This window comes from Rhagoletis pomonella, unplaced genomic scaffold (assembly GCF_013731165.1).
Source record: "Rhagoletis pomonella isolate Grant_MI unplaced genomic scaffold, Rhpom_1.0 Rhpom_scaffold_00008, whole genome shotgun sequence".
Lineage (NCBI taxonomy): Eukaryota > Metazoa > Arthropoda > Insecta > Diptera > Tephritidae > Rhagoletis > Rhagoletis pomonella.
Genome location: NW_023458562.1, coordinates 21,687,791 through 21,714,499, shown reverse-complemented (window position 1 = coordinate 21,714,499; position 26,709 = coordinate 21,687,791). Strand labels below are relative to the sequence as shown.

The 26,709-nt window shown below is 36.1% G+C and overlaps 3 protein-coding genes and 1 long non-coding RNA gene across 4 annotated transcripts; 2 read left to right on the top strand and 2 right to left on the bottom strand.

Annotated features, from left to right (window-relative positions):
* The first annotated feature begins 1,468 nt into the window (after positions 1-1,468).
* Positions 1,469-7,217, top strand: LOC118744407 (E3 ubiquitin-protein ligase SH3RF1). The gene is made up of 7 exons (XM_036477405.1): positions 1,469-2,258; positions 2,329-2,437; positions 3,537-5,042; positions 5,106-5,835; positions 5,940-6,173; positions 6,232-6,546; positions 6,608-7,217. Exons 1-7 carry the CDS (start codon positions 2,037-2,039, stop codon positions 6,780-6,782), a joined length of 3,291 nt encoding a protein of 1,096 aa, XP_036333298.1. The 5' UTR covers positions 1,469-2,036; the 3' UTR covers positions 6,783-7,217.
* Positions 7,218-9,757: 2,540 nt separating this feature from the next.
* Positions 9,758-10,311, bottom strand: LOC118744406 (cytochrome b-c1 complex subunit 10). Its single transcript, XM_036477404.1, has 2 exons — positions 10,146-10,311; positions 9,758-9,953 (listed from the first exon to the last, which is right to left on the bottom strand). Exons 1-2 carry the CDS (start codon positions 10,190-10,192, stop codon positions 9,833-9,835), a joined length of 168 nt encoding a protein of 55 aa, XP_036333297.1. The 5' UTR covers positions 10,193-10,311; the 3' UTR covers positions 9,758-9,832.
* Positions 10,312-13,737: 3,426 nt separating this feature from the next.
* On the top strand, positions 13,738-14,853 carry LOC118744405. The gene is made up of 2 exons (XR_004993536.1): positions 13,738-14,092; positions 14,150-14,853. It is a non-coding gene; the product is annotated as an uncharacterized LOC118744405 (long non-coding RNA).
* Positions 14,854-15,530: 677 nt separating this feature from the next.
* Positions 15,531-23,495, bottom strand: LOC118744404 (ras-related protein Rab-4B; the record flags this gene model as incomplete). The annotated part of the gene is given in 4 exon segments (XM_036477403.1): positions 15,531-16,002; positions 16,081-16,413; positions 22,538-22,618; positions 23,076-23,495. Coding segments are annotated over 4 exon segments (642 nt in total). The 3' UTR covers positions 15,531-15,790.
* Positions 23,496-26,709: the final 3,214 nt, after the last annotated feature.

The window sequence follows — 26,709 nt, the reverse complement described above, 5'->3', positions numbered from 1 at the left end:
ATTAACTAAATCACACACCAATCCATTTTTAATCAAACTTACTTGATCCCAAAAACGTTCTATATTGGTACAGTTTTGAAGTTTGCAAAATTGAAATTCAATTATGTCTGCATCATTTACCAATGCAGAAAATTGGTCGAAAGAACTTTATGTGGTGTAATAATTTCAAGCTCTTTAATATCGTTTCGATTGAAATCGAATATTATTTTCATGTGCTAAATGCTATGATGAAAGTTTTGCTCATTGTGTACAAATTCTTCCACAATGGTTTTGCTACCTTTCCATAATTGCAATTAGCAGGAAACTAGAGGTGGGTAACTCAACTCAGAGTTGAGTTATTGAGTTGATTCCTATAAGTGATTCGGTAACTCAGACTCCCTGTCCAAAAAAAATGTAACTCAGTAACTCAGTTGATGCCGTAGGGCTCACATGAATCAATTGAATCATAGTGGCTCATATTTGTGCATATAACTCTCTCGCTTCGCCACAGTGTTTAGCATGGCAAAGTCTTGCATTTTGTTTTTGCACGAGGCGAATTTATACAAGGTGGTGGCAAGAATACAACAACAACAACCACATGTATTTTGTATTGTGGGTGTTATGTCAAATCTCACAAATTCTTATAATTTCGGTTTTTTTTTTATTTTTTTCTCGAAATATGTATGTATGTAAGATATATAAAGATGTGCATATCAAATCAATTGCCTTTCCAACCATATCCACATTTTGAAATTCGGTACAATAGGTTTCGAAATATAAGCTTTTGAAAATATTGAAAATTCCACGTTTACCCTCCCCCTAGCACCACCCTATTAATTTGCACACAAAAAAAATTACACCTTTCAAATCAGTAGAAAGGAGCTGACCACGCCCACTTTAAAGTTTTGTTTTATCTCAACGGCCGCTATACCGCATCTATGCCTCAAAACGAGTCTACGATACGAATGAGTGTAACATACAAAGAGTCAAATGAGTTAGTTGAATGAGCTGACTCCTTAAAGTGAGTTGGAGTCATTGAGTCAACTCCTATAAATTTGCTGAGTTACCCACCCTTACAGGAAACCGCGATATTTCTTTAAGCGGGCTTTGACAGATTAGCCACGCCATATGTGAAAATCAGTGGCAAGGCGAGTTCACACTTCTTTGTTTAGGTATTTGAATAAAAAATTTTTCAGTTTGTGAAAATTTTTGGATTTATTGAAATAAGAAATGTAAAATATGATAAAAGAAAAGTAAAAGCGCAACTTTTGCAAAGAGTAGCAGCGAGTTTTTCATTTTACGGACGCAATGGTGAACGGATAGTGTGCAACTTTCCGCATAATCACCGTTGACGCTGACATTGACGGTGACGGTGCCGGTGGCGCAATGGACGTTGTGTACTTTCGCTTTAATTATTGCTTGCCGTACATTTTTAATTATTTTATTCCATCACTACTCTTAAACGCCATTCACTGAACATACCTCAATATGCATAAATTCCAATAGTCGCCCAATTTGACACTTTCGTAATAGCTTTTAGAATTTTAGTTTTCTTATTAGAATAGCAAATGAAATTGTTTTCTGGTAGAGAATATGTGAACTCATATTAATAAAATTGTTAAGATATAAAATAAGATTTGTATTAAAAGTTTCCTTAAATGCCTACGGAATATATGCTCAATGGAAGCGAGAAATAATGTTCAATCCCTATAAGCGAGCATAGTCATGGAGTCTTGAGTAATTTCACAGGTGTGCGTGCGACTCTTTGTATTTTCCGCCCATTCACTGGACTGGTTTTTGTTGTTGAATGCATTTGCTCAACCACAAGTGTGGGAATTTCTGTATAGTACGATTTGTAGAGTGCTAGGTGCCAAGCGACGGAAACAGCAATAATACCAAACGCAACGAATTCGGTGAGCATTAGTTGAATTGAGATGTATTGGTGGTGATCATTACTCAGTTTAGACATCGGAATGGAATGTGATGTGATCGGTTAAATGGTTTGCCAATAATAAAATAAGCGCAAATCTACTATCCTTGAAATAAATAGTTTGTGTATGGTCCAAAAAAGATCATTGCTGTCGATAATTTGTAAAAATTATGAAAAATTTTTGCAACTGCTAAATACAAAATTAATTATTAATACAAAATTATATTGCCTGGGCATGGATGAGCATACGCTAAATGATTTACTTGAGTGCTCGGTTTGTTTGGAGCGTTTGGATACTTCCTCCAAGGTACTGCCTTGCCAACACACCTTTTGTCGAAAATGTTTGGAGGTAATGCAATGAAATTTTATTCTCGTATATATACCTACGCATGTATTAATTTTGTGAGCTCAATTTTAAGGTGATTGTGTCCAGTCGCCAAGAGCTTCGCTGTCCGGAGTGTCGAGTTTTGGTTGAGGTAAAAATAGACGATTTGCCACCTAATGTGCTCTTAATGCGGATACTAGAAGGTATGTACCAACCACATTCATGTTTTATTATTATGTTTTTTTTTTGTAATATGTAACAATATATGTACATACATATTATTTATAAATAAACATATATACTTGATACAGCCTACGCGCGATACCATTGTTTTCGCCATGCATTAATATATTGAAACTACAGCAATAATATTTTCACGTCGACACCTATGAGACGTTGAGGGCCAGAGTATCGAAGTGCTAATTACCCGAGGCACGCCCTTTCAATTTTCTTAAAACGTCCACCAAAAGATTTCGCAAAAATATTAAGATTAACGTAAGCTGGACCGATTTGAAAACACCTCCAAAAATGGAGTTTTTATGATTAAAAATAGTTTCATAAATAACTTTGAAAAAATCCGCTCAGATGACAAAACAGATTAAGCTTAAAAAATCTGCATAAAAATATTTTAAAACTTTTTCAACGGAATCGTAAAAGTGAGATTTTTGATGCTGTTTTTTACTTTAGACTTATGGGATCTCAGTAGAAAGGTATTTTCCCACTATTTTTATTTCTGTGGAAAAAATTCATTCGTGTCCCAATTTTATTTTATTTTTTTTTCAAATACCAACACATCTTAATTCAACTTTGAATGAGATTCGTTCATCCTACGTTTCTCTTACATCCTTTGAATGAGTTTATTAGCAAAGAAATAAAAAGGGGTGAGAAAATACCATTCCAATGATATGTTTCAAAAAAGTTGAAAAACAGCATCAAAAATCTCATTATTACGACGATTGTATATTTATGAGAAGCTGTTTTTCATGGCAGAAATACACTCAGAGATTTGCCATTTCCTGCCGAGGGGCGACCGGTGCTAAGAAAAAACCTTTCTATATTTTTTTTCGATGTTGCTTTGACCAGGGCTTGAACCCAGGCCCTGCGGAGTGGTAGCGCACACTGTTAATCACCACAACAGCGGGCCCAATCTATATATGCATATTTAAAAACCTCATTTTCATCCCTTTTGCTGCATTACACCCAGAGTGTTTTAAATGTAATTGTTTGTTTACGTGTTTAAATCTAAAATAAAAAAGTGGAATTTAACAAAGTAAAAGCTGAATACCTAATATGTACTTACAGGTATGAAAAATGCAGCGGCTGCTAAGTCGCAACAACAACAACAACAACAACACAATACGCATAACTCCAAATCAAGTGCAGATGTACGACATATCACCGATTGTAATCAGCAACAGCAAACACACTATCCTTTGCAACAATTGCAATATATCCAACAAAGGCAACATCATCACTCGCATTCAAGTCCACTGCCCCAACAGACACAAGGACAATCAGTTACTGTTGGTATTAACCCAAGCGGCTGTGCTCAACAGCTCCCTCAACAACAATTGGCACAGCAGCGTCGTTGCATGCTGCCGCACGCGTACGCCCTGTATGATTTTGAGTCGTCCGAACCGTCGGACTTACATTTCAAAAAAGGTGATCTAGTGCTACTGATGCGAAAAATAGACACTAACTGGTATGTGGGCCAACTCAACAACGGCAATGGCGTTATTTCCGAAGGTACTTTTCCCATTAATCATGTCCAAGTTATTGTACCACTGCCATCACCTCAATGTGTTGCTTTATATGACTTTAAAATGCCACCGAATGAGGAACAAGGATGCCTTACATTTAAAAAAGGTACTGTAATACATGTGCTACGAAGGGTTGATCACAATTGGGCAGAAGGTTGTATTGGGAGTACAATTGGAATTTTTCCCATTGCCTTTGTTGAGCTGAATCCGTTGGCTAAACAAGTGCTCGAGGCGACTTACATAGTTGCCAATATACCAGCTTCATCGTCAACATTAACACTACCCGCATGCGGTACAGGCAAAGGAACTGCGCCGCCAGCCTCTGTTGCGCCCCATCCACCGTTAAGCCTGCTACGAAATCCACCACCCATGCCTGTAATTGATGTGAACAACAGTGATTCTACAACATCTTCATCTTCGCCATCTAATTCATCATCAAATGCAACTAGTCCGCATTCGGTCAATACAACAACAACGATAACATCAACAAATAGTCCTATAAATGCCAGCGGTGGAGGAAGCTCAGCTTCAATGCCCAACAGCCCGAATCAATCGTTACCAGCTTCGCCGCAACATGAAATTTCTAACAACAATGTCGTTAGTGGTTCAAGTTCGGTCCGATTCCGTGATAAACGCGAAAAACGCCATTCGCTGAATGCGCTGCTATCAGGCAGCACGTTGCACTCAGGATTGGGAGCGGGAACCACGCTCAGCATATTGCAATCCAATCGCCATTCAGCCGAAATCCTAAGCGTACAAACTGATGCTTCCGCTTCTTCTGAAGTTGAAAATCTGCAAGCTGTGGGTGGTGGACAAGAAGCTGCCACCACAAGGTGCGCGGCAATGCCTCAAAGCACTTTCGCACGGGAACAGCAGCAACAGGCTCAGCACCAGGAACCGCAAATCCAGACGAAACCGGCTGAACAACGGGCAAACGTGCTAAAATCCAGCATCGTGCAACAACATGTACCGCAAAGTTTGCCCTGGGGATATCTCGCGCTTTATCCATATAAGCCTCGTAAAAACGATGAACTGGAATTGAAGAAAGGTAAACTAAAAAATACTTATCAAATACAATACATTTCTCACTCTATGATTTTGTAAATTACAGGATGCGTTTACATAGTCACCGAGCGGTGTTTGGATGGCTGGTATAAAGGGAAGAACTGGCAGGACATCACCGGTGTGTTTCCGGGAAATTATGTAACACCATTACGAAGCCGCGACCAGCAACAATTGATGCATCAATGGAAGTATGTTCCACCACAATGCTCACCAAATGCAACTCCCGCACCAAATGTATCTCTAGAAGTGCAGGCACAGGTTGCCATGTCTTCAGCTTCTCAGCGAATACAAAGCCTGCATCAGCCGCCGGACTTACCCCCACGACAGGTAAGTGGCACACTGCCAATTTCATCGGTTTGGACAAAGCCGCTCGGCCACACAGTGGAGGCATTCTTCAATCGATACAGCAAGACACACGATAATTTAAAAGATCACACCGGCAAAGAAAGAGAAGTCGCCAAGCAAAAAGAAAATACGCAGATGATGCTTTCAAATGTAGCTCCATCAGCGACTGTCGCCTCTTCATCAACCACATCTAGTGCTGTGCAGCTAATGAAACGTTTAGCGCATATTAAATCACGTTCTAAGTCGCCAAGTAGTGTATTAGCACGTCAGCAGCAGAAAAGTCCACACTCTCAATTAGCCCACGACAAACCAAACTACGACGATTCCATGCAAAATAACAGTAAGAATGTTGGAGTTCATATGACACAAAAAAATAACTCGCATATCAACTCTGTTGGCACCCACGGACAATTACATCCTGTGCATGTGCGGTAAGCATCCGGATTATATACTTTATGGTGGAACAACGTATACATCTGTAGCTTTTATATATCGGAATACTTATTCATATACTTTTGTTATTTTTCTCTGGCAGTTCCGGCTCGTGTCCTAGTCAGTTGTTGCAGAGTTTGCCGCTTGACCTAGCAGTTTCCACGTCAGCAGCTACAAGCTCAGCAGCAATGACTCAAATCCAAGAAAACACACAGAAAGCACCGACCCACTTTTCACAACAGAAACATCAGCAGCATATGCAGCAAATTTCGACACAGGCTGTGGGCTATGGATCACAACAGATGAGAGGTCCCAAAGAGCGTCCGCACTTGCAAAAGTAAGAACACGTTTCCAGTTTTAAAGCGCGTAATAAATATAAATTTCTCACTCCCTAGCGCTCGACAGTCTATTGATGCTGCCACATTGAGAAGCATTTATAACACAACAGTTGCACAACAACAGTCGGTAAATGCACCAAAAGTGGCTAGCGAACAAAATCAACTTGTTTCAACAAAAAATATAATTGCAAATCATCGCAAGTCGCAAAGTCTAGATGCAGCAGCTGCATTATCTGGTATGAACACTGATTGCGGTGGAATTGTTAGTGGCGGTAATAGTGGAGGCGTTTCATTAGTAGCACCTTGTAATATAACAGCAGCTGCTGTTGCAGCAAGCGCTACCACCAAATCGACACAGTGTTCCCGTGAAAGGTACGCCTATTTACTACTGCATCATGGCATTTTCTAATACAATTTTTATTATTATCCGCAGTCGCTTTCGTTGTGTTGTTCCCTATCCACCAAATAGCGAAATTGAGCTGGAATTGCAAGTTGGCGACATCATTTATGTGCAACGTCGGCAAAAAAATGGCTGGTATAAAGGTACACATGCGCGTACTAATAAAACAGGGCTATTTCCAGCATCATTCGTCGAACCCGATATATAAATATGAAATGAGTAGGTTCGTTTGTACTATATGACCTTTATTATTTTTATTAGAGTAGGCTCAATATTTTCCTTTACGATATATATAGCAAAATAGGGCATTTATGGAAACGTTTGTTCAGGCAGGTTCTGCAATTCATTTCCGAGTAAATTTCAACCAAAGGCACTTTGAATTCAAATTGAATTGGATTGAAATTCACTCGGAAGTGAATCGCAGAACCTGCCTGATTTTAAGTTTCTATGTGAATGAGTAGATTTTATATTCGCAAAGATTAATTAAAACATCTAGTTAGAATAGAGTAATATGTATAATAGAATAATCAGTTTTAACTTAGATAACAACAGCTCTTCAAATCTGAAAATAAGCACAATTGAAATCATATTTTTTTTTTATATAACTACTTTTCATTACCCTGCAAACCATTTTTTCAGGGTATTCTGATTGTAGAGAAATTTTGAAGGATTCATAAAGATCTCATCCGATTTTTTACCAAATTTTCTAAAATGAAATAAACTGTGCACACTCAGATTCTTTGGTTTGCAGGGTAGTGGTAAAAAATTTTACAAATTTAAAAAGTTGAATTGCTTAGTTTTTTTTATTTTCTGCCGTTATTGTGTTCTAAATTTTTTTAATATTTCTGGGTACTTCCTAATTTTATTTAGGTACTAAATGAAGTGATAAGTCGCTGGTCGATGACTACATACTAATTGTTCTAAGTTTTTGGTAAAAACTTAAATATTGCAATAAGCTTCCAGAAAGTGGTTTTAATCAAATTTATGCTTTGCTCAAGGTAAAATAAAAGACTTGCGTTAACTGCAATAATTGCCTTTAATCTTTATGTTGTCATTTTGTTTTGACAATATGTATGTAAATATATTGGTAGTAACGTGTTCAGCGTAATTAGAAAAGAATTAATGTTATTTTATTTTATCTATTATTTTACCATGGAAATGGTTTTTGTCTTCTCGTAGTAATTACGGGGGCTTTTATTTTTTCGACTCGCGGGACGTTTTTTTTTTCAAGACGAAAATTATTTACATATTATATGAAAAAAATATTATAATAATTATATGGGACTTTTATTTTTTTCCGTATCGCGGGACATTTATTTTAAAACGAAAATGATTTACGTCTTTTCATAATAATTACATGGGACTTTTATATATTTTCGTCTCTCGGGACGTTTATTTCAAGAAATTATTTACGTCTTTTAATAATAATATGGAAGTTTGGAGATTTAACGCGTTAAATATTTAACGCCACGATTGATCATGTCATAAAATCTGTATCGGTCGTTCGATTTTCAAAAAATGAGGTGTCAAATTAAAGGGCTTTGCTTTTACGTGGTTTTAGTTTTTTGAAAAGGGTTGCCGGTTGTTAGCAAATCTAATTTCAATAATCGAGCTCGGGAATATTTGCGTTTAATTTCGTGAAATCGGCAGTTCATATACCAATTATATTAAGAAAAAACGTGCGACGTAAATCATTTTCGTCTTGAAATAAACTTCTCGAGAGACGAAAAAAATAAAAGTCGCATATAACTATTATGAAAAGACGTCAATCAATGCCGTCTTAAAATAAACGTCCCGCGAGACGAAAAAAAAATCCCTATAGTAAGTACATATTATGAGATGACATAAATAATTTTCGTCTTGAAATAAACGTCCCGAGAGACGAGAAAAATAAAAATACCATATAATTATTATAAAAAAGACGTAAATAAATTCCATTTGAAAATAATCGTCCCGCGAGATGAAAAGATATTTCTCGTAAATAATTAGTATACAAAGACGAAAAAATTCTCTTAAAACAATTCTCCATCAATATTACAAAAATTACGTTTTTTGATTTGTGACAGTGTGACTAAACAGGCGATATGTATACATTATAACATAAAGTTCGCACAATTTCTGGCACACAATCAAGCACATTTAGATATTACTTTAAGACAGACTCATATAATAAAGCATTTTATTCGTAATTGCAAAAAAAAAACATTTTACTTAGTTAGATATGTATGCACAAGTAATCGAAGCACGACATGCATTCATACATATACATATATGTTGTATCATGAAGTACAATAATTTACATAAATAATCAAATTCGTATTCCGGCACACCTCGTAAAACTTATATAACATGTCATTTCACTCTAAAACATATGTAATCCACCCATATTTGTACTTTACAGCTGTAACGCGCTCGAATAAGGATGAATCCTGCCATTTTTATAATACTTTTTATGTAACTTTATAAATACTTACACACATTTATACAAACAGATTTTTTAAATTTTTTGTACAATCATTAAATGTGAAATACTACTTAAATGAAAGGCTTATGGTTAGATTTTTTATTAAAAGAATTTTAAATAAAAGCGTTTACTAACTACAAAAAAGTAGCTTTTATTTTTATATAACAAATGCTAGATTTGCAGTTAAGTGAAGACTAGGCAAGTGAAAAACTTTTATCTCTTATCAAAAGTACCTATTCATATGTATACAAAAACAAATCGAAATCAATAAAGTGCCGGGAAAGAGTATTTGTGGTTGTTGTTGTTGTTGTAGCGGCTACAACAACCCCGCCCAGATCGGTTGATATCTCAGTCGTTGTCGAGTTCCACTAACGGCAGCCCCAAGAAGCGTGCAGCCTCTATGGGGTCGGTCCACAGGGACAACGCCGTTAGGGTTGACGGGTTTTCCGGGTCTCCAAATCCTCCTGCCTTTATTTTTTTCAACATTGCTATGTACATATCTACGCCCTTGCACGGTGCACGATTTGCAAAGCTGTCCGATAGGAAAACCCGTGCGAGGACTCTGCAACACTTCGAGAATATCCTTATTCATCCTTATAAAATTCGCTGATGTTTGAAACCCTGTTGAAAAGTAAGTTGAATAAATAACCTACACCAAGTAAATATTTTTTCTTTATTCCCAATTTGACCAACTTGACTGAAGTAATAAAATACAGACATTTCGTTTTAGCCGCACCTTTCACGGAAAATTTGACTTTATTTTGGAACACATGTTGTAAACTTTAACGATTAATTTATTCGGATTTATCGAATTTCGTATTATAGATTGGCACGTACTGCAACACGACCTTCCAGTCTGTGAAGTAGAGTAGCGCAAGCCCCGCAGCGCCACCAAAACCAGCGGCCGACGAGACGCTGCAAAAAAACAGACCATTAAATATTAATCATTTCGCGATTAAAGCTAGTAACAAACTTCGAGATTTATTTGGAAATATATATCTACATAAATCATATATACTTGGTTATGCAATGCAGATTGTTGCCCGCTTACTTAAGTGCGGACTAGATTTATTTTGGTTGGTATTTAATTGTGTGTATGAAACTTACAAAGATGTAGCTATTTCAGCATGTTTTTTGCCAAAAGGAATCCTCATTTTGTCTATCGGAAATACTACAATCCACCAATAAAATTAACCAAATTATGGAGGCAACAAAAATTTTCAACTAATCTCAAATTAGAGCTGGAAAACTATCGATGGCACTATCGATAGTATCGATGGTTTGTGACCATCGAAAACATCGATGGGTTTGTAATCACTATCGATAGTTTTCACTACTTTACAGTGGCTACACACGACGAACATATCCGCGCACATATGCGCCAACATGCTCGCTGTCGTTTGCTACAGACGACGAGCGGCTCATAAGTGATTTTGTATTCAAAGCGTAAACATGGAAAGGAAAGACGCGGATAATGCAATTGCAATGCTTTTAACTTAACTTTTTTATGTATGTGTTACTTAAATTTATTTATATTTTACTTGTATGTACGTACATACATATACTTATAGTAATTTAGCCTCGTTTATCAAAAATTCAATTAAATAACATTGCTTGGATGCATTTATCCGCCGATGTACACACTTCAAGCATCAACACAAAATGAGGTTGTTGTTTTTGTTTTTAAAGCGATGCTCGCAAACAGCCCTACAAACGACGAACATGACCCGCAAGCCGCGCATGTGCGCGGATATGTTCGTCGTGTGTAGCCACTGTCATATATGATTGAGTAAGAGTTATACTATGTTCTGACCGACAACGAAAACACTTTGAAAACGAAGTTTGGGATTGTGGGCTGAAGGCTGTTCACACCGGCTGTTAGTGTTTTCGTTGACATTTCTTACATCTTTTTATTACAGTTTTGCTACACAAAAACAAAACCAAAATACATTTCCTTCATTTTCTTTGCATTTACAACCTCTTACTTTCATCCTTATTTTACTTAGGCAGACCAATTAACAATAAATCCGAAATGGCTTATTAAAGATGATAGAATATGTCTTCCACTTCGATAAATAATCGAAAAAAACTAGTGAAGACACCGATTGGAATGAGTGGAACGTGAGTTTTCAAGTGGTTTTCAGCGAAAACTGGTTTTCCTTCGACAGATTTTACATAGACGAAAACACAAGTTTTAGGTCGAAAACCAGTTTTAGTAACGAAAACATGTTTTCAATGTCGGTCAGAACATGGTATTAAAGCCGGCGGTACCTGCTCCATTTTGTGCGTTGGAAGGGACATTTAGCAAAGCAGGGCAAATAATTTTAGAATGCAGATGCTGCTTGAAGCCAAAATCGTTAATAAACTTTTTCCCCTTAACAAAAATATGGAACATTTTAGCAATTCTGATCTCATTTTCAATAAAAGTATTTATGTGTAATTTTTGGAATTTTTTAATCAATGGCTGCGACTATCGACTATTGAAACTATCGATGGCCCCGACCATCAAATTCTATTGGGAATCGCCTGGTTCATGACAGAGAACGTAAATTTATATAATAATAGGTTCATTCCTTATCTTTTTGGACTAAAATCTGAAAAGTGTCAAAATGCCAGAGCGTAAGCAAAATGCGCTCACTAAAAGAGAGTAACAGGAAAAGTAAAGGAACGCAAAAAACCAAATTTTTAGTCCAAAGAATGGCAACAACAAAACTAACGTCAAATAAGAACAGAAATGTATGTACAAAACACATTCACACAAGCACAAGCACAATAAACACTTGCTATATCAATTATTTTTTGCCTCCTTCCAATTTCAATTCATTTCTTTTACTTTTTAGATTATTCTCACTTTTTGCGTATTCTTTAATTTCCGTTAATTTAAATTCAGTTGAGTTTGACACTTTTCAGGATTTTGCCAGAAAAAATTCTTCTGACTAAATCTGACTACTTCGGACTGATGAGAGTCGCTCTCACTGACTGTTGCTCTCTCATTTTTGCTGTCATTTCCGAGTTAAGGAACGCTTTTTGGACTAAATCTGACTACTTCGGACTTTTTCTGACTATTTCTGGGAGATAAGGAACGCGCATAATAAGGGTATTCATCAAACCTTATAAATGCATTGTAAACCGTATAAACTTATAATTGTGTAAACCTTATAAATGAACTGTCTGAACTGTCAAACCCAACTCCAGCTCCAGTAATCGACAAAATTCTGCGTATAAAGCTGCGTTTAAGTATACGTTCTGCGTTATTGACTAAAGCTGTAATTAGTCAAGAACGTAAACCTACCGGTACGTAAACCCGAGTCAGCTGACACGATCTGTCTTACCAAAGCGCCATGTAAATGAAAACTCAATAACGCAGAATTTTTCTGTAGTTGTAGCCCGTAGCGCAGAAATCTGCGGAATTTAGATTTTTCCGTGTCAGCTGATTTCTCCTTCTTTAGATGGTTACCACTTCGTCAGTTTTACAGATGGTAAAAAAGATATAAGTTCCTATTCAAAATATGTTTAAAATATTTAAAATTTACTATTGAATAAGGTTTTTGTTGAAAACTAAGTAGTTTATATTTAGCTAAAATCTATTATAGCACGAAAAATTGTAGTTGAAAGGGTAAGTTTATGAAAAGGCATTGATGAGTGGCAACAGTGTAGTAAGCAACACTGAGGGCTCCAGTAATCGACAAAATTCTGCGTATACAGACTGCGTTTAAGCATACGTTCTGCGTTCTCGACTAATTTCAGCTTTAATCCGAAATGGTGTGTTAAAAATGATAAAATGTGACTTCCACTTCGATAAATAATCGAAAAAAAAACTAGTGAAGAAGCCGATTGAACGCCTGAAAGATGACAAATTTCGAACTGGTTTCAGGCTTTGTAGGCTTTTCAGCGTCGTCAGTTTGAAGTTTATGCGAAGTTGTGCGAAGTATGCATAGTCAGACCATAACAGTTAACACATTCGAACATTAGTACTGGTGAATATTATTATGGCAATATTGTAATCGATATCACTTAAAATATTTTTAATGAATGCAACACAAAACTATTGCAATACAACGCAAAGAAAAATTATTTATTATATGAAAATGAATATGAAAGAGGTGGACAAAAGTACTGAATAAATTAAAATGTAATGGCAAAAGTAATATCAGTTTTATCGAACTAGCATTTTTAGTCGATATCTCATTTGCGGGAAAACTTACTCTACACCATTCTCTCATTTACGCTGCGTTTACATAAGACAATTCGAGACAAGACAATTGAGATATGTATTAGTTGTCAAATTGTTGTGTAAAGTATGCGTCCAGACAATTATAAAGACAATACATTTTTCAGCAACCGCTGTTAGTGTCGTTTGGCGTAAATTTTATATTATTTACTAAAATATCCAAACACAAACAACTTTTTCATAATTCTGCGATTTTTTGCGATTTTGCCTTGCAACTTTTTCTCAAATTAACCAAGACGTGACCGAATTGTCCAATTTACTGTCTTCGAAAAATCAATGACAGTGACGAATTGTGTGTAGTGGAATTGTGTGAATGTATTGCGAAAAGTGTCTCATGTAAACGCCGGGTTACTGCGCCATGTCAAAGGTTGCAAGTAACGTCAAGCGCATAAAATTTGTTGTGGAGTTGCTCACCTGAAAAGCATGAACGACCTCGAAAGCCGCAACGCCCGAAAAATCTTCTATTGGAGCTTCAGCTTAAGAATTGGGCTGTATAAGTTCAAATTGCTAAATATTGCTTTTTAAATGCAGCAGAAGCGTTTTATTAGAATTTCTTTCAGTGTAATATTTGACACTGGAAACAGCTGATTTGTGACGCCAGTTTTGTGAATCATAACCCGTCTTCATTACAACAAATTACCATTGAATTGCGATAAAACAATTAACGTAGTATTATTAATTTTTGAGAAATTTTTATTGTAATCGCTTGTACTCGGAAGACAAAATGTTGACGACATTAACAAACTTCGAATGCGCTATCCTAGGCAGCGTGTTACCAGCGGCTTTTTTCTATCTGTGGACTTTAATTGCCTACGATTTTATTGTATGAAAACTGGTACTTTGTAAACGAATTACTAATTAGCATTAGTTATTTTAATAGAATTTCCCCGGGAGTCGCACAAAGGCTACTCTGAGCTACACAGCCAAAGATATGGTGAATTGTTACCAAAATTATGCTGCACCTACAAATGGAGAGGTCAAAAAAGAGCAATAATTTGGCCTATTTTGTTCCTACTTGATATTTACCTATAGTATTTGAATTATATATGAACTACTTCGCTCGCATTTACAACGCTTATGAAATATATTGAGGCCTATTTTTGTAAGAAGCTAAATGATTGAGTTGTGTTTTACAAAGGTTCACTGATCAATAATTTTATTGTGCCCGCTCTAAAATAGAATTTACTCATATTTTCTAGCGTGTACTATAAAAAAATTAAAATTGTTATTTCCTAAAAGTTAGTTTATTTTTTTAATTTGATTTCTCTTATTTACAAATATGTATTTCGTATATGTTCAATTTTTAAAATTTCGTATAATTTTCAAGGAAATATATAGAATCATATAATAGGTACACATAAAATTTTAATAACAAATGTATCATTAATTAATTCATTAAACATAAACATGAAAGAGTTAACCAGCAAAGAAATAGGCATCAAAACTAAATTTAATTGGGAAAAATTTATAAATATCAACATACAGATGTATGCGTGCTAATATCAAATTAATACATTTTTCCCCAATACGGAATGACCTTACACTTTTAGTACCAAAGTAATTAAAATTAACTCCGCTCAAAAACACAGATATCACGGTTATTGCTGAATCTGTTATGGGTTCATTTTCTTGAAATCCACATATACATGGCCAAAATAATAGAAACGCCTTTATTTGACCCGTTTTGGATATATTTCTTTTGTTTATTTAATATCTATTATTTTTTTTTATAAAAGTGCAGCTCATGATCTAACAAAAACCATATAAATTTATATTTCCAACTTGTGCAGTTTCATCTAAATTTTAAACTTTTTAATTAGATTTTTTAGTATTTTTTTGAGAATGTATGCATTTTATAGCCATTTCTAGCGTTTCTATTATTTTGGCTAAGGCATATGGATATATTAGTATTAATTTGGATTCGACGATAGCCTTTTCATTGATACAAAAAAAAAATTATCACGATGGATTCGACAATAGCAATGAATGTGCATTAAACTGTTGATAATTTCCATACTTTTTTCTTAGTCTAATTGCAATATATAATACATATACATATTTATATATATATATATATACATATATACATATATATATATATACATATAGTAAATCGAAGGCCATTATTAAATTGCCTCTATATGCAATTTTCACAAAAACTACTTCTACCATCTGGGACTGTCATTACTTTGAATTCAATAGTAAATTCTTCTAACAAGCGATATACAAGGTCAGCATTAACATGACGGTTAAGTCTTAAAAAGACTTTTACATCAGAATCTCATATTTGCGAAAATTGCCGATAAAGGATATTACAGAGAAGTTGTCGAAAAATAAATATAAGTTTTTAAATACACTTAAAATTCGTAAGCCGGCATCGTTTTGCATGCACGGAATCGTTAACAAACGATCATATCTTACTATGTATGTATATGCTAAAAATTAAAATGAGATTAAACAAATATTTTCAAGACTTGATAAGACATTGTTTTCAGCAATGCTAATCCATTTTGCTTTCTTATTAGACGCGGCAACTACAATCGGGCTTATTAATACTTCGCTGTCGAGTTTGTAGGTTCTTTAACGCTGCTCCACCATATTGTATGCCACTCCCAATGCGTTCGGGATCTAGTTCACCACTTTCAATCTTTGCTAAAATTGTTTTTGAACATTTCAAAAAAGCCTCTTCTACATTTTCACCAGTTTTGGCGCTGGTCTCAAGGAATATGAGTTCTTGAAAAAAAAGTAGATTCGATATAAAGAATTCCAGAGCAGATATCGTAAATAGTTTTGTAAATTAATATTTCATACCATTTTCTTGTGCGAAGGTACTCGCTTCTAAGAAGGTTACATCGCGTTCATCTTCTAAGTCCTTCTTGTTGCCTACCAATAGTATGACAATGTTTGGACTGGCTAATGTGCGTGCATCGTTCAACCAATTGCTGAGTGCATTGAAAGAATCACGGGATGTTGTGTCATAAACCAGCAAAGCTCCAGCAGCGCCACGATAATACGACCGTGTCACAGAGCGAAAGCGTTCCTGCCCAGCAGTGTCCCATATCTGCAACTTTACGGATTTGCCGCCAACATTGACTATACGAGAGCCAAACTCTACACCAATCGTATGAGAGCTGTCATCTTTAACTGGAATTTTTAGGTGAATAATAATAATTATGCAAAAGTGTATTTGATAATAATTAAATGTTTTAGCTGCAAATTATACAAATAGATGCAAATTTCCGTAGGTGTAAAATGAAGGTGGCATGTTTGTATTTAAGTTTTAGCTTGTGCAATATATTATTATTATTATTATTATAGTGTAGTTTTACACATGCATATATACATATGTACAGAGTAGGGAAGTTGCGAATGTGGAATTTTAGACATCCGCGGCTGCGAATGTGGATGCGCATAACTAACGGCTAACATGCGGATGTCAAGTATTTTCAAGAAACAATCTAGCATAATGGCGAGATCGTTGTTTAAACAGCGCTTGCAAGCCAAAACCAATGTGTCGGGTTTTTCTAAAGCTTTTTAAAAATAATTCTTCATTCTCATTCCTGTGGCTGTTTCCGAGTTTGGGGAATCTGTAACTTCATCCGCGATTTTCGATTTTAGTTTTTGTAATTCATTTTCAATACTTTCTTCTGCGACTGGTTTGAAACATTTGTGCTTATAGCGAAATAATAGGGGGATATGCAAAATAAGTTATTATTTTCCAGGATTGAAAATTTTGATGAATATTCTGTTTTCAAAGTCGTAGCTGCCAGCCGAATCGGATCAGAATATTGTTATTTAAAAAAAACCCCGTTTTTCATAAGAATTTGAATTATTGGAATTACGGATGATGAGGATCTCAGATAGTTACGTAATTCTTTTCTAATTAAAAGTCAGACCTATAGCTTTTTAATTATTTGAGCATCGGTTCTCTTTATTGCCAGACATTGATCATTTCTGCTGGAAATCCCTATTGAAGGAGCTTACTCTTTGACTTTAAATAGCAAAAAAGGAAGACGTAGGCGGACAGTTTTACCACAGAAGTTTTTAGCCAAGGATCCAGTGTATATCCATATGAATAAATATTGCCCGACAAGTATCCAAAACTACGCTTTTTAAAATTTTTGCTAGAAATAAATTCTCCAAAGAGGCCCATTTGAAATTATTGAAACGAATATATGTAACATCAAAAGCAAATCACGAAAATTTGGTTAAGAATTACAGTGCACACTTTCTTCTTCTGTGTCTAGAAGTTTTTTTCTAAGATTGGTCCAAAAAAATTATAATGATGAAAGAAACCAATGCAGGTATTTAAAGTACAGAAAAAAATATTATTAAAAGACTATGTTCTCTTTGACGTACCTCCAAGGTCAAGTAGAAGTGGAAACTTGTATGACTGCCCATTGATAGCTCGATTATATAGCTTACGAAGTAATAGGGCGATTCACCAAAACGCACAAATGCCTCGTAACCATGTAAACCTTGTAAACTTACTTAATTTTGTATGAAAAATTAATTATTTGCGAGGTTTACGCGGTTATGAGGGATTTACGCGTTTCCATGAATACCCATAATATGTTTAAAGACAGTTTTATCAAATATTGGATACAATTTGTCATTTTGTTTTCCAGATATACGTTTTATCGTTGCACTTGCACAACATTCGCATTCGCAAAAGCTCCGCATTGATTATTCCGAATGCGAATGCGAATATTCGCAACAACCCTGGTACAGGGTACCATGCACACATCGCACTCTAAATCAAAAGCACGTCACAACTAAATATATCTCAAATGTTCAGGAGGCAAAAAACTGTTGACGCCGCGCTGGATATAACATTACACCATCGTAATCCTTGTTTAATTCTCCATAAAAAACCATGTTCCAAAAAACTGGGAGTTTTACAAGAACTATTTTTAAAATATTTTTTTTTTTTATGACGAGGTGGTTTATTTTGTGAGAGTCAACAATGAAGTCTCTACGAGGAACAGAACCGAGATATAACAATTTGAAGAAGTACATGATTATTTAGTCAGAATCACGAAAAAATCCAAAATTTTACAGATTATATATCCGAAGAAAAAAGGAAAAATGTGAAGCCCGTCGAAATTCTGACACCAAATTTGGTGATCGATATGAAAAAGAATGCGTCATATATAGGGTATATATATTATAACATAGAATAATAGTTGTGTTAGAATTGCAATATATTATTTGATTATTTGCATTTTATAATTATTTTATGCCATTACAGTGTCTGAATGTCGTTTTATTTTAATTTGGTAGTAAATTAAATTATATCCCGGGATCCCGAGGGCCTTTTTTTCTAGCTCATCGAACCCTATTCTTTACTTTCACCAAAATCATAGATATTTGTACTGACATTTTTGTGAATATTTTCTTTTTTGTGCCATAGACATATATGTATGTAATACTTCTATATTGGCAGTAAGCTAACTTCTCAATGTGTAAGCATTCCGAAATCAAAGCGAGACAGTCTAGTACCGTTTTTGTCAATGTATTGTGTACTTGAGTGCCGTTTTTATATATGTGTTGTGTACATGTGTATTTATAAACGTATGTGTTCCTTTTCTTCGGTACTAGCTCTTACTGCCAATATAAGAGTATTACATATATGGCAATAGAAAAGATAAAAATTACTTAAAACTTCTAAAACAAAATCATTGTTCGCTTAATAGTGCACCCTTTTATATTTCACAGTTCAATTTAGGTTGAAAAGTATGCTCGGTAAAAATCTAAATTGTTCCTATTCACTGCATTACCGACACTTTCCAGTGATTTTTCTCTATTTAGGTAGCAATTTGGACGTACTCGTACACAGCCTAATTAATGTATTTGTATTTTTTAATTTAAATTTTTTGAGCACATTGAACTTTGATGGATTTGGGCGAGCCTAAGATATTGACCAAAGATAGTCATCTTTCACACAGATTGTTTTTAGAGCATAGTGAACCATATTATTGCTATTACCAAACGAAATTCTAAAAAAAAACGGATTTTCGGTCCACGCTAATGTATATATGTACATACATATATAAAATTTTAAACTATACGCTTGGAAAATTTTATTTCGTTCTTAGGAAATAATTTTTTTACTGCCTTATACTGAGTTTCGTCTGAAAAAAAAAAATTACCCGAAATTTGTCATGCGCCTATAGAAAACCATGGAAACCAAAAGTGAAAAATGAACCTGATTATACCAACGATCTAACATATCGCCCCGATTCTGCGTTATCCATGTATCTACCTTCTTCTCTTCTTTTTTGGCGCTGTAACCGCCTAAGCGATTTTGGCCGTGTTCAACAAAGCACGCCAGTCGTTTCTCCTCTGTGCCAACTGACGCCAATTGGAAACGCCAAGCGAAGCGAAGTCCTTCTCCACCTGATCTTTCCATCGCAGTGGGGGCCTCCCTCTTCCTCTGCTACCACCAGCGGGTTCCGAGTTGAATACTTTCAGAGCTGGAGCGTCGGTGTCCATTCGAACGACATGACCAAGCCAGCGGAGCCGCTGTATTTTAATTCACTGCTCTATGTCCATATCGTAGTAAAGCTCATACAGCTCATCGTTCCATCGTCTGCGGTACTCGCCGTCGCCAAGCGTAAAGGCCCGTAAATCTTCCGCAAAATCTTTCTCTCAAACACTCCAAGAGCCGCCTCATCGGATGTTGTCATTGTCCATTTTTCTGCGTCATATACCAGACTTTACTCCTGAATTGCCTAATCAGTCCAAAGTAGCACTTGTTGGCGCAAGAGTGATTCTGCGTTGGATTTCAATGCTGACATTATTATTTTCAATGCTGACATTATTATCGGTGTTAATGCTGGTTCCCAAGTAAACGAAATTCTCTACTTTCTCGAAATTGTAACTGTCAACAGTGACGTGGGTGCCAAGGCGCCAATGTGCTGACTGTCTTGTCCTCGTTTGCCACCAGACCCGTTCGCTTTACTTCCCTATCCAACTTGGAAAAGGCAGAACAGACTTCGCGGTTTTTGTTACCGATGATGTCGATGTCATCGGCATAAGCCAGCAATTGCACGGTCTTGTAGTAAATTGTTCCTGAGCGGTTCAGTTCTGCAGCTCTTATTATCTTCTCCAACATCAGATTAAAGAAGTCACATGAGAGGGAGTCGTCCTGTCTGAAACCCCGTTTTGTGGCGAACGGCTCGGAGAGATCTTTTCCAATCTTTTCCAACAAGAAACTGCTTGCAGAGCATCGTGTTGTGCTCCCTAATTGGGAGCATTTTCGACTCATCGTGGAGGTGGTGTTCTGGTGACATCAGGAGGCATCCTGTCGCTGTCCTAAGTGCTGTATTTTGTACCGTCTGTAGCTTCGTCCACTGCGTCCTACTAGTCCCCGGCGACCACACTGGTGCTGCGTAGTTTAAAACCGGCCGGTCTATTGCCTTGTATGTTGCCAGCAACGTTTCTTTGTCTTTGCCCCAAGTACTGCCGGCTAGCGACTTGAGGACCTTGTTGCGGTTCTGTACTTTATTGACAATAGCGGTTGTGTGCGCATAGAAGGAGAGCAGGCTGTCGAATGTTACTCCGAGTATTTTAGGATTATTCACCGTCGGAATTGGTGTGTCATCGATGTAAATTCATAGCGGTAGCCTGACCTCCTTCGTCCAGGTTGTGAACAGGGTCGAGAGGATTTCGTAGGGGAGGGCTAGACACTTTGCAGTGAAGAAGCGAGAAAGGTCAGAGAGATATCCGTTTACTTTCGAACACAAGTCATCAATTCCATTCCCAGTCGCCATGATCGAGTAATCGTCGGCGTAAGAGACAATCGAGACTCCCTCTGGTGGTGGAGGGAGCTTTGAAATGTAAAAGTTAAACAGTAGTGGGGAAACGACACCACCCTGTGGAACCCCCTGTTTTATTTTTCTAAGTTTGCTCGATTTGTCTCTAAACATTACCGACGAGTGTCGACCACTTAGATAATTTGCCGACCACCGTTTGAGCCTCTGTGGGAGAGAGGAAGCCTCTATATCTTCTAGTAGCGTGGAATGGCTGACAGTGTCAAAAGCCTTTCACAGGTCCAACGCTACAAGAATCGTTCTTTCACAGGGACGTTTACAGTTAAGGCCACGAGTTATCTGAGTGTTTATGGCGTTAAGTGCTGTTGTTGTACTATGCACTTTACGGAAACCATGCTGATGCTTCGCTGGGGTCCCAAAGCGTTCTCCTCATTCGCTTTTATTAAGCGAAACAGTGCTTAATTCAAGGATCCTTATACAGGAAAACTTTTATATAATGCGTTTGTCAGGTCCAAACTGGAATATGCCTCTATAATATGGAATCCTTCTTTCGAATTTCACCATAACAGTTTTGAGCGTGTACAAAAATGTTTTTTAAAATTTGGTTTGGCTCAAATTAGGTTTGAAAATCCCACTCCACCATATATATCTCGCTGCAAATTGATTAGCTTGCATACTCTTCGTAGTAGGCGGACTATCTCGGGTCTGATGTTTTTACATGATATTTTGAGTGGGGAAATTGACTGCCCCACTCTATTAGGTCGCATTAAACTCAATGCTCCAAATGAGGATGCTACGTCAACATGATATGTTTTCGATTGACCTATGTAAGACGAAATATGCTCTAAATGAACCAATGTTAAGGCTAATGAGTGATTTCAATGCTTTATGCAAGGTGTACTATGTTAACATTTTTGCCAATAGGATAGAATTTAAGAAAACCTTGTGTGCATGTTACTCTTAATGTTACAGTTTATTAAGTTTTTTTGGTTATTCCAGTCTGTAAGATTGTACTAATCATAGACTAAATAAATAAATACATAAATAAAATATATAAATATACATACATATATATCCACGTTAAGGTGTTCTTACACGATATGTATTTGCATGTCTACATGCCACTTTTTACATATGGAAATGCCAACATATCGTGTAAAGGCAAATTAGATTTGTTTCTGTAAACATGTTTCTATTTTCATCTGACACACAGATGGAATCATCTGAGTTTAGTTAACTAAAAAAATTAAACAAAAAATTAATTAAAATTAAATTAAATATATATCATTTTCAAAGAACGTATTTTTAAATAGTTAAATAAAGACTGTGAATTTGACAGACATACGCAATTACATACATATGTGTTGAAAAAGTAACATTTACAGATGCAAATACATATCGTGTAAGAACACCTTTAGAGCACATTTATGTATAGTATTTACATATACGCAATTTCTTACTCATGGTATACCATGATTCATAATGAAACTTACATTTATTCTCAATAAAGTGATGAAGTAAGCAGCTTTTACCACTGCCCGCACTGCCAATTATTAAAAATTTAAACAAATAATCTGCAAACAAAAAAATAATTAATTATAGTATGGAGGAATATATGTGTTCGTATGGAACAGTAGCTTATGTTGTTGTTGTTGTTGTAGCAGCATACAAGTTCCCCAAAGAGTTTTTGGGGTGTGTTGCTGTAGTGACAGTCCTTTGCCAAATATAAATCTGGGCCGTAGCTTATGGCGAAAGGCTGGCTTTAGTATAATGCGGCATCCGCAGCATGTGATTGCGAATTATTCACTGGCGCTGAGCCGTTGAAGAACTTTTGGCAAATAAGCGTGCAGAAATAATTTCGATACTATCAAGTCAATATTCTCATTAAGTCTCATCAAAAATGCCTTGCCGTTTAAAGAATAAAGGGAATGCCGCATTATACCAAAGCCAGCTTTTCGACATAAGCTACTATTCCATACGAACACAGATATGTACATATCTACTTGGTTAATCCAATATAAAATTACATACCATAGGATTCCGACATTATATTTTGAGCAGGTCGTGGCTATTGTTATTTATTTATTTATGCAGTTCGCTTTTTACCAATGGTGGTCCAGCAACAAATTTGCTCTTGGTATAATATTTGCTATTACTTTTTTTGTTTTCTTTTGTCTGATTCAACTTTTGCGTTGATGCCGTTGTTAATCCAATGTTTTTATGGATTGTAAATTTTACATTTTCGACATACAACTACATAAAAGCATGTATGCAATCATATTATGATTATATACAATTTAATTGTGATTATATGCAAAAAAAACTGCTCGAATTGGTAAACTGGATTTTTCCACACAAAAACTGCACTATAGTAGTGGCCAGTGTTGCCAAATATACCCTTTTCGTACCTAATACCATGTTCTGACTGTCATCGGAAACATGTTTTCGTTGCTGAAACTGAAACGTAAAACTTGTGTTTTCGTCCAAGTAAAATCTGTCAAACGAAAACCAGTTTTCGCTGAAAACTACTTGAAAACTCACGTTCCACTCATTCCAATCGGTGCCTTCACTAGTTTTTTTCCATTATTTATCGAAGTGGAAGTCATCTTTTGTCATCTTTAATACGCTATTTCGGATTTATTTTTAATGGGCTGGTCAAAGTAAAATAAAAATGAAAGTAAGAGGTTGCTAATGAAAAGAAAATGAGGGAAAAGCATTTTGGTTTTGTTTTTGTGTAGCAAAAATTTAACCAGAGGATGCAAGAAATGTCAACGCAAACACCAACAGCCGGTGTGAACAGCCTTCAGCCCACAATCCCGAAACTCGTTTTCAGAGTGTTTTCGTTGTCGGTCAGAACACGATATAAATTGGTAGGTTTTTTCCCATTTGGTAGCAGTGTTGCCACGCCGCCTCAAGAAAATGTATCACTATAATATAACAGTAGCTACACACGACGAGCATATCCGCGCACATGCGCACATGCTCGTCGTTTGTAGGGCGGTTTGCGCGCATGCTCGCCAAAAATCAAAAAATTTTGATTTTCAGCGAGCATGCAAAAATTTATCCAAATGTATTGAAACCTTGCGGGATCTCCCAAATATCTTACGGCTCGTATCGCTGGATTGTTAAATAAATGCTAACGATGACCAAATTGTTGTACAATTAACTTTATTGTACAACAAACGATTTACAATACTCGCTTATACCGTAAAAACACTTTAAAATACTCGTTAAAGCAATACAACGCTTTACAAAACTTGTTAACACAATTAAACTTGTAGCTTGCTTATTCGCAACTCACTTTACTTGTAGCTTGCTGTCTTGTAACTCTCAACTCCGCTGTGTCGTGGGTCTTATATACCTGCGCTCGCACTCATGGCAACTCTCGAACTATTTGTTAGCTTTCAGGATGGTCCGGGTTCAAATTCCGTCAGAACCAACATGGTTATAAAATGATAAAATTTATGTTTTTTTGGGTTTCCGAATTATGAAAAAGCATCTGCGAAGTGCAGAACGCAATCTTACTCCAACGAAAAAAATCTCCAAAATTGGACTAGTCCAGGACTATCTTACGGTCAGTGTTGATTGGACAGGTCCTTTTCCAATGACACGCCCATGCTAAAAATGGCAGTTGAAACCATTGGCAGGGGAATTATGAAGGACTAGTACTGGTAACAATAAGGACTATCTGAGGGCTAACCTAGGGTGAGTCTGAATTACTGCAGGGATTGTTAAGCCTGATATACAGCATGGTACAATAAAAACAGGTAGAAGCCAAATTGACATCAAACCTACAAAAGTCAAAGTTTTCGGGAGAGTAAAAATAAAATTGAGCGTATGTAAGGAAAAATAAAAAATTACATTTCGCTGGTTGACGTTTTTAAGTAAATTGGAAGTTTTGTTTTTATTTATTTATTTTCTTTAGTTAAAATTTCTTAATGTGTATATTGTTTTCTGTTTTTGATTTATGAGTTGCAGTGTTGTTGGAGGGACTTTCCGGCATAAGGGACATAGGAACAGCACTTGGCATCAAACGTGACCTCCCGGTGCATTTATGAAATCTGCTCTTAAAATGTTTAACGCACAGCAAGGCATTTCGCTGCAGCTCTACCCCACAGCTGCTTTCCCAACGCTCCTTACGCCAAGGACATTGAGGCACGTTTAAAAAAATGAGTAGTGTCGGCATTATATTTAACACCACATAACAAACAATGCTTCAGGTGTTGCATTTTTAACACAAACACTAAGGGTAATTCTCTATTTCATTTTCATAATTTTCATTATTTATATATATATTAAACGAAAGAAGATACCGAAAAGCATTGAACAGTGCACACATCTCATAAGGAAAAGTGAATTATTACGAAATACTAATACAGTGGCAGCACTATAGCTATTTTGGAATCTCGCGTTTCGGCTCGCAAAGACTGACAACTTCTTTTTAATAACAAAATAATCTATCTTAGGTTGATAAAACTATGTGTTTCTTTAATAAATAAGTTAAATTATATATTTTAAGTGTTTAAAAAGTGAGAACAGGTGATTTAGTGAATCTTTGTAGGTGTAATTGCCCATAGAAAACAACGAAATTTAACAAAAGTTTTTTGTTCATAACTTTTAAATGGTTAATAATATTGGCCCCCCCCCTCCGGATTGTTATTACGGGGGCCGAAACGCGTCGTTTGGCACCCCTCCCGACTTTTCCGCACCTTTTTTAGGGGTTGTTACCCCACCCTAGAGAATTACCACACTAAGAATAAACCGCACAACACTACACAAATTCAAATGCTATTTAAAATTTGTAATTAATGAACATTCAAAAAAAGAACGACATGGCCAAGGTGTATTAAACAAGGTGTGATTGACAATTCAGTGCGGCTGTCTTTTAAGGTACTATTATGTCAAAAATATAAACAAATGAATTAACCCTTAGTTTTGCATGTATCTTGTCAGCATTGATGCCCTAGGCTTCTATTTCGATTATAGTTTTGTTTTACTTACATTACCTGGAATATATATATTTTGTCAATGAAATAAAACAAATGGGTACTGTTTAGTAAGTGGCCCACCTATTTCGGGGTATTGCGTCCAAAGGGGTGACCCGATCCAAAAAAAAATTGCACACACTTGTAGCCAAGGGTCTACCCATTATTTTAACATCCACTATTCTGATTTTTGGTCACTAATTTATTTACAAATTGGGTTTGAAATATGCCCTTTTTAGTAAAATTTGGAAATTAGCGTACATTTATCACTCCTATTCTCCTTAAAGCAGCCACTTCACCAATTCATTTTTGTATTCCCCTTCACTTTACACTTTACTCGATTCGCTATAACTTGATTTACGACTTTAATATTAACCGACTAATCACAATTCATTAAATAAAAACACCTTCAAAATCATGCGTCTGACTTTGGTTGCACATGCAAATTAAATGGCGGAGTTCAGCTGTCAAACTCCGAAATATGCAAAAGAATGAGAGACAAAAGAAGATAGGATATAACCCAGTAAGCATTAAAAATATACAAAGGTGTTCTCTGCAAAAGGTGTTTAGCTCCTTTTCTTCGCAAAACAGAAAGGAGAATTCTACTGCCTGAGGGTTATAATCCCTAAGTGCGGCCGAAGGCCACCTACGCAGAAAGGTGTTCTCTGCAAAAGGTGTTC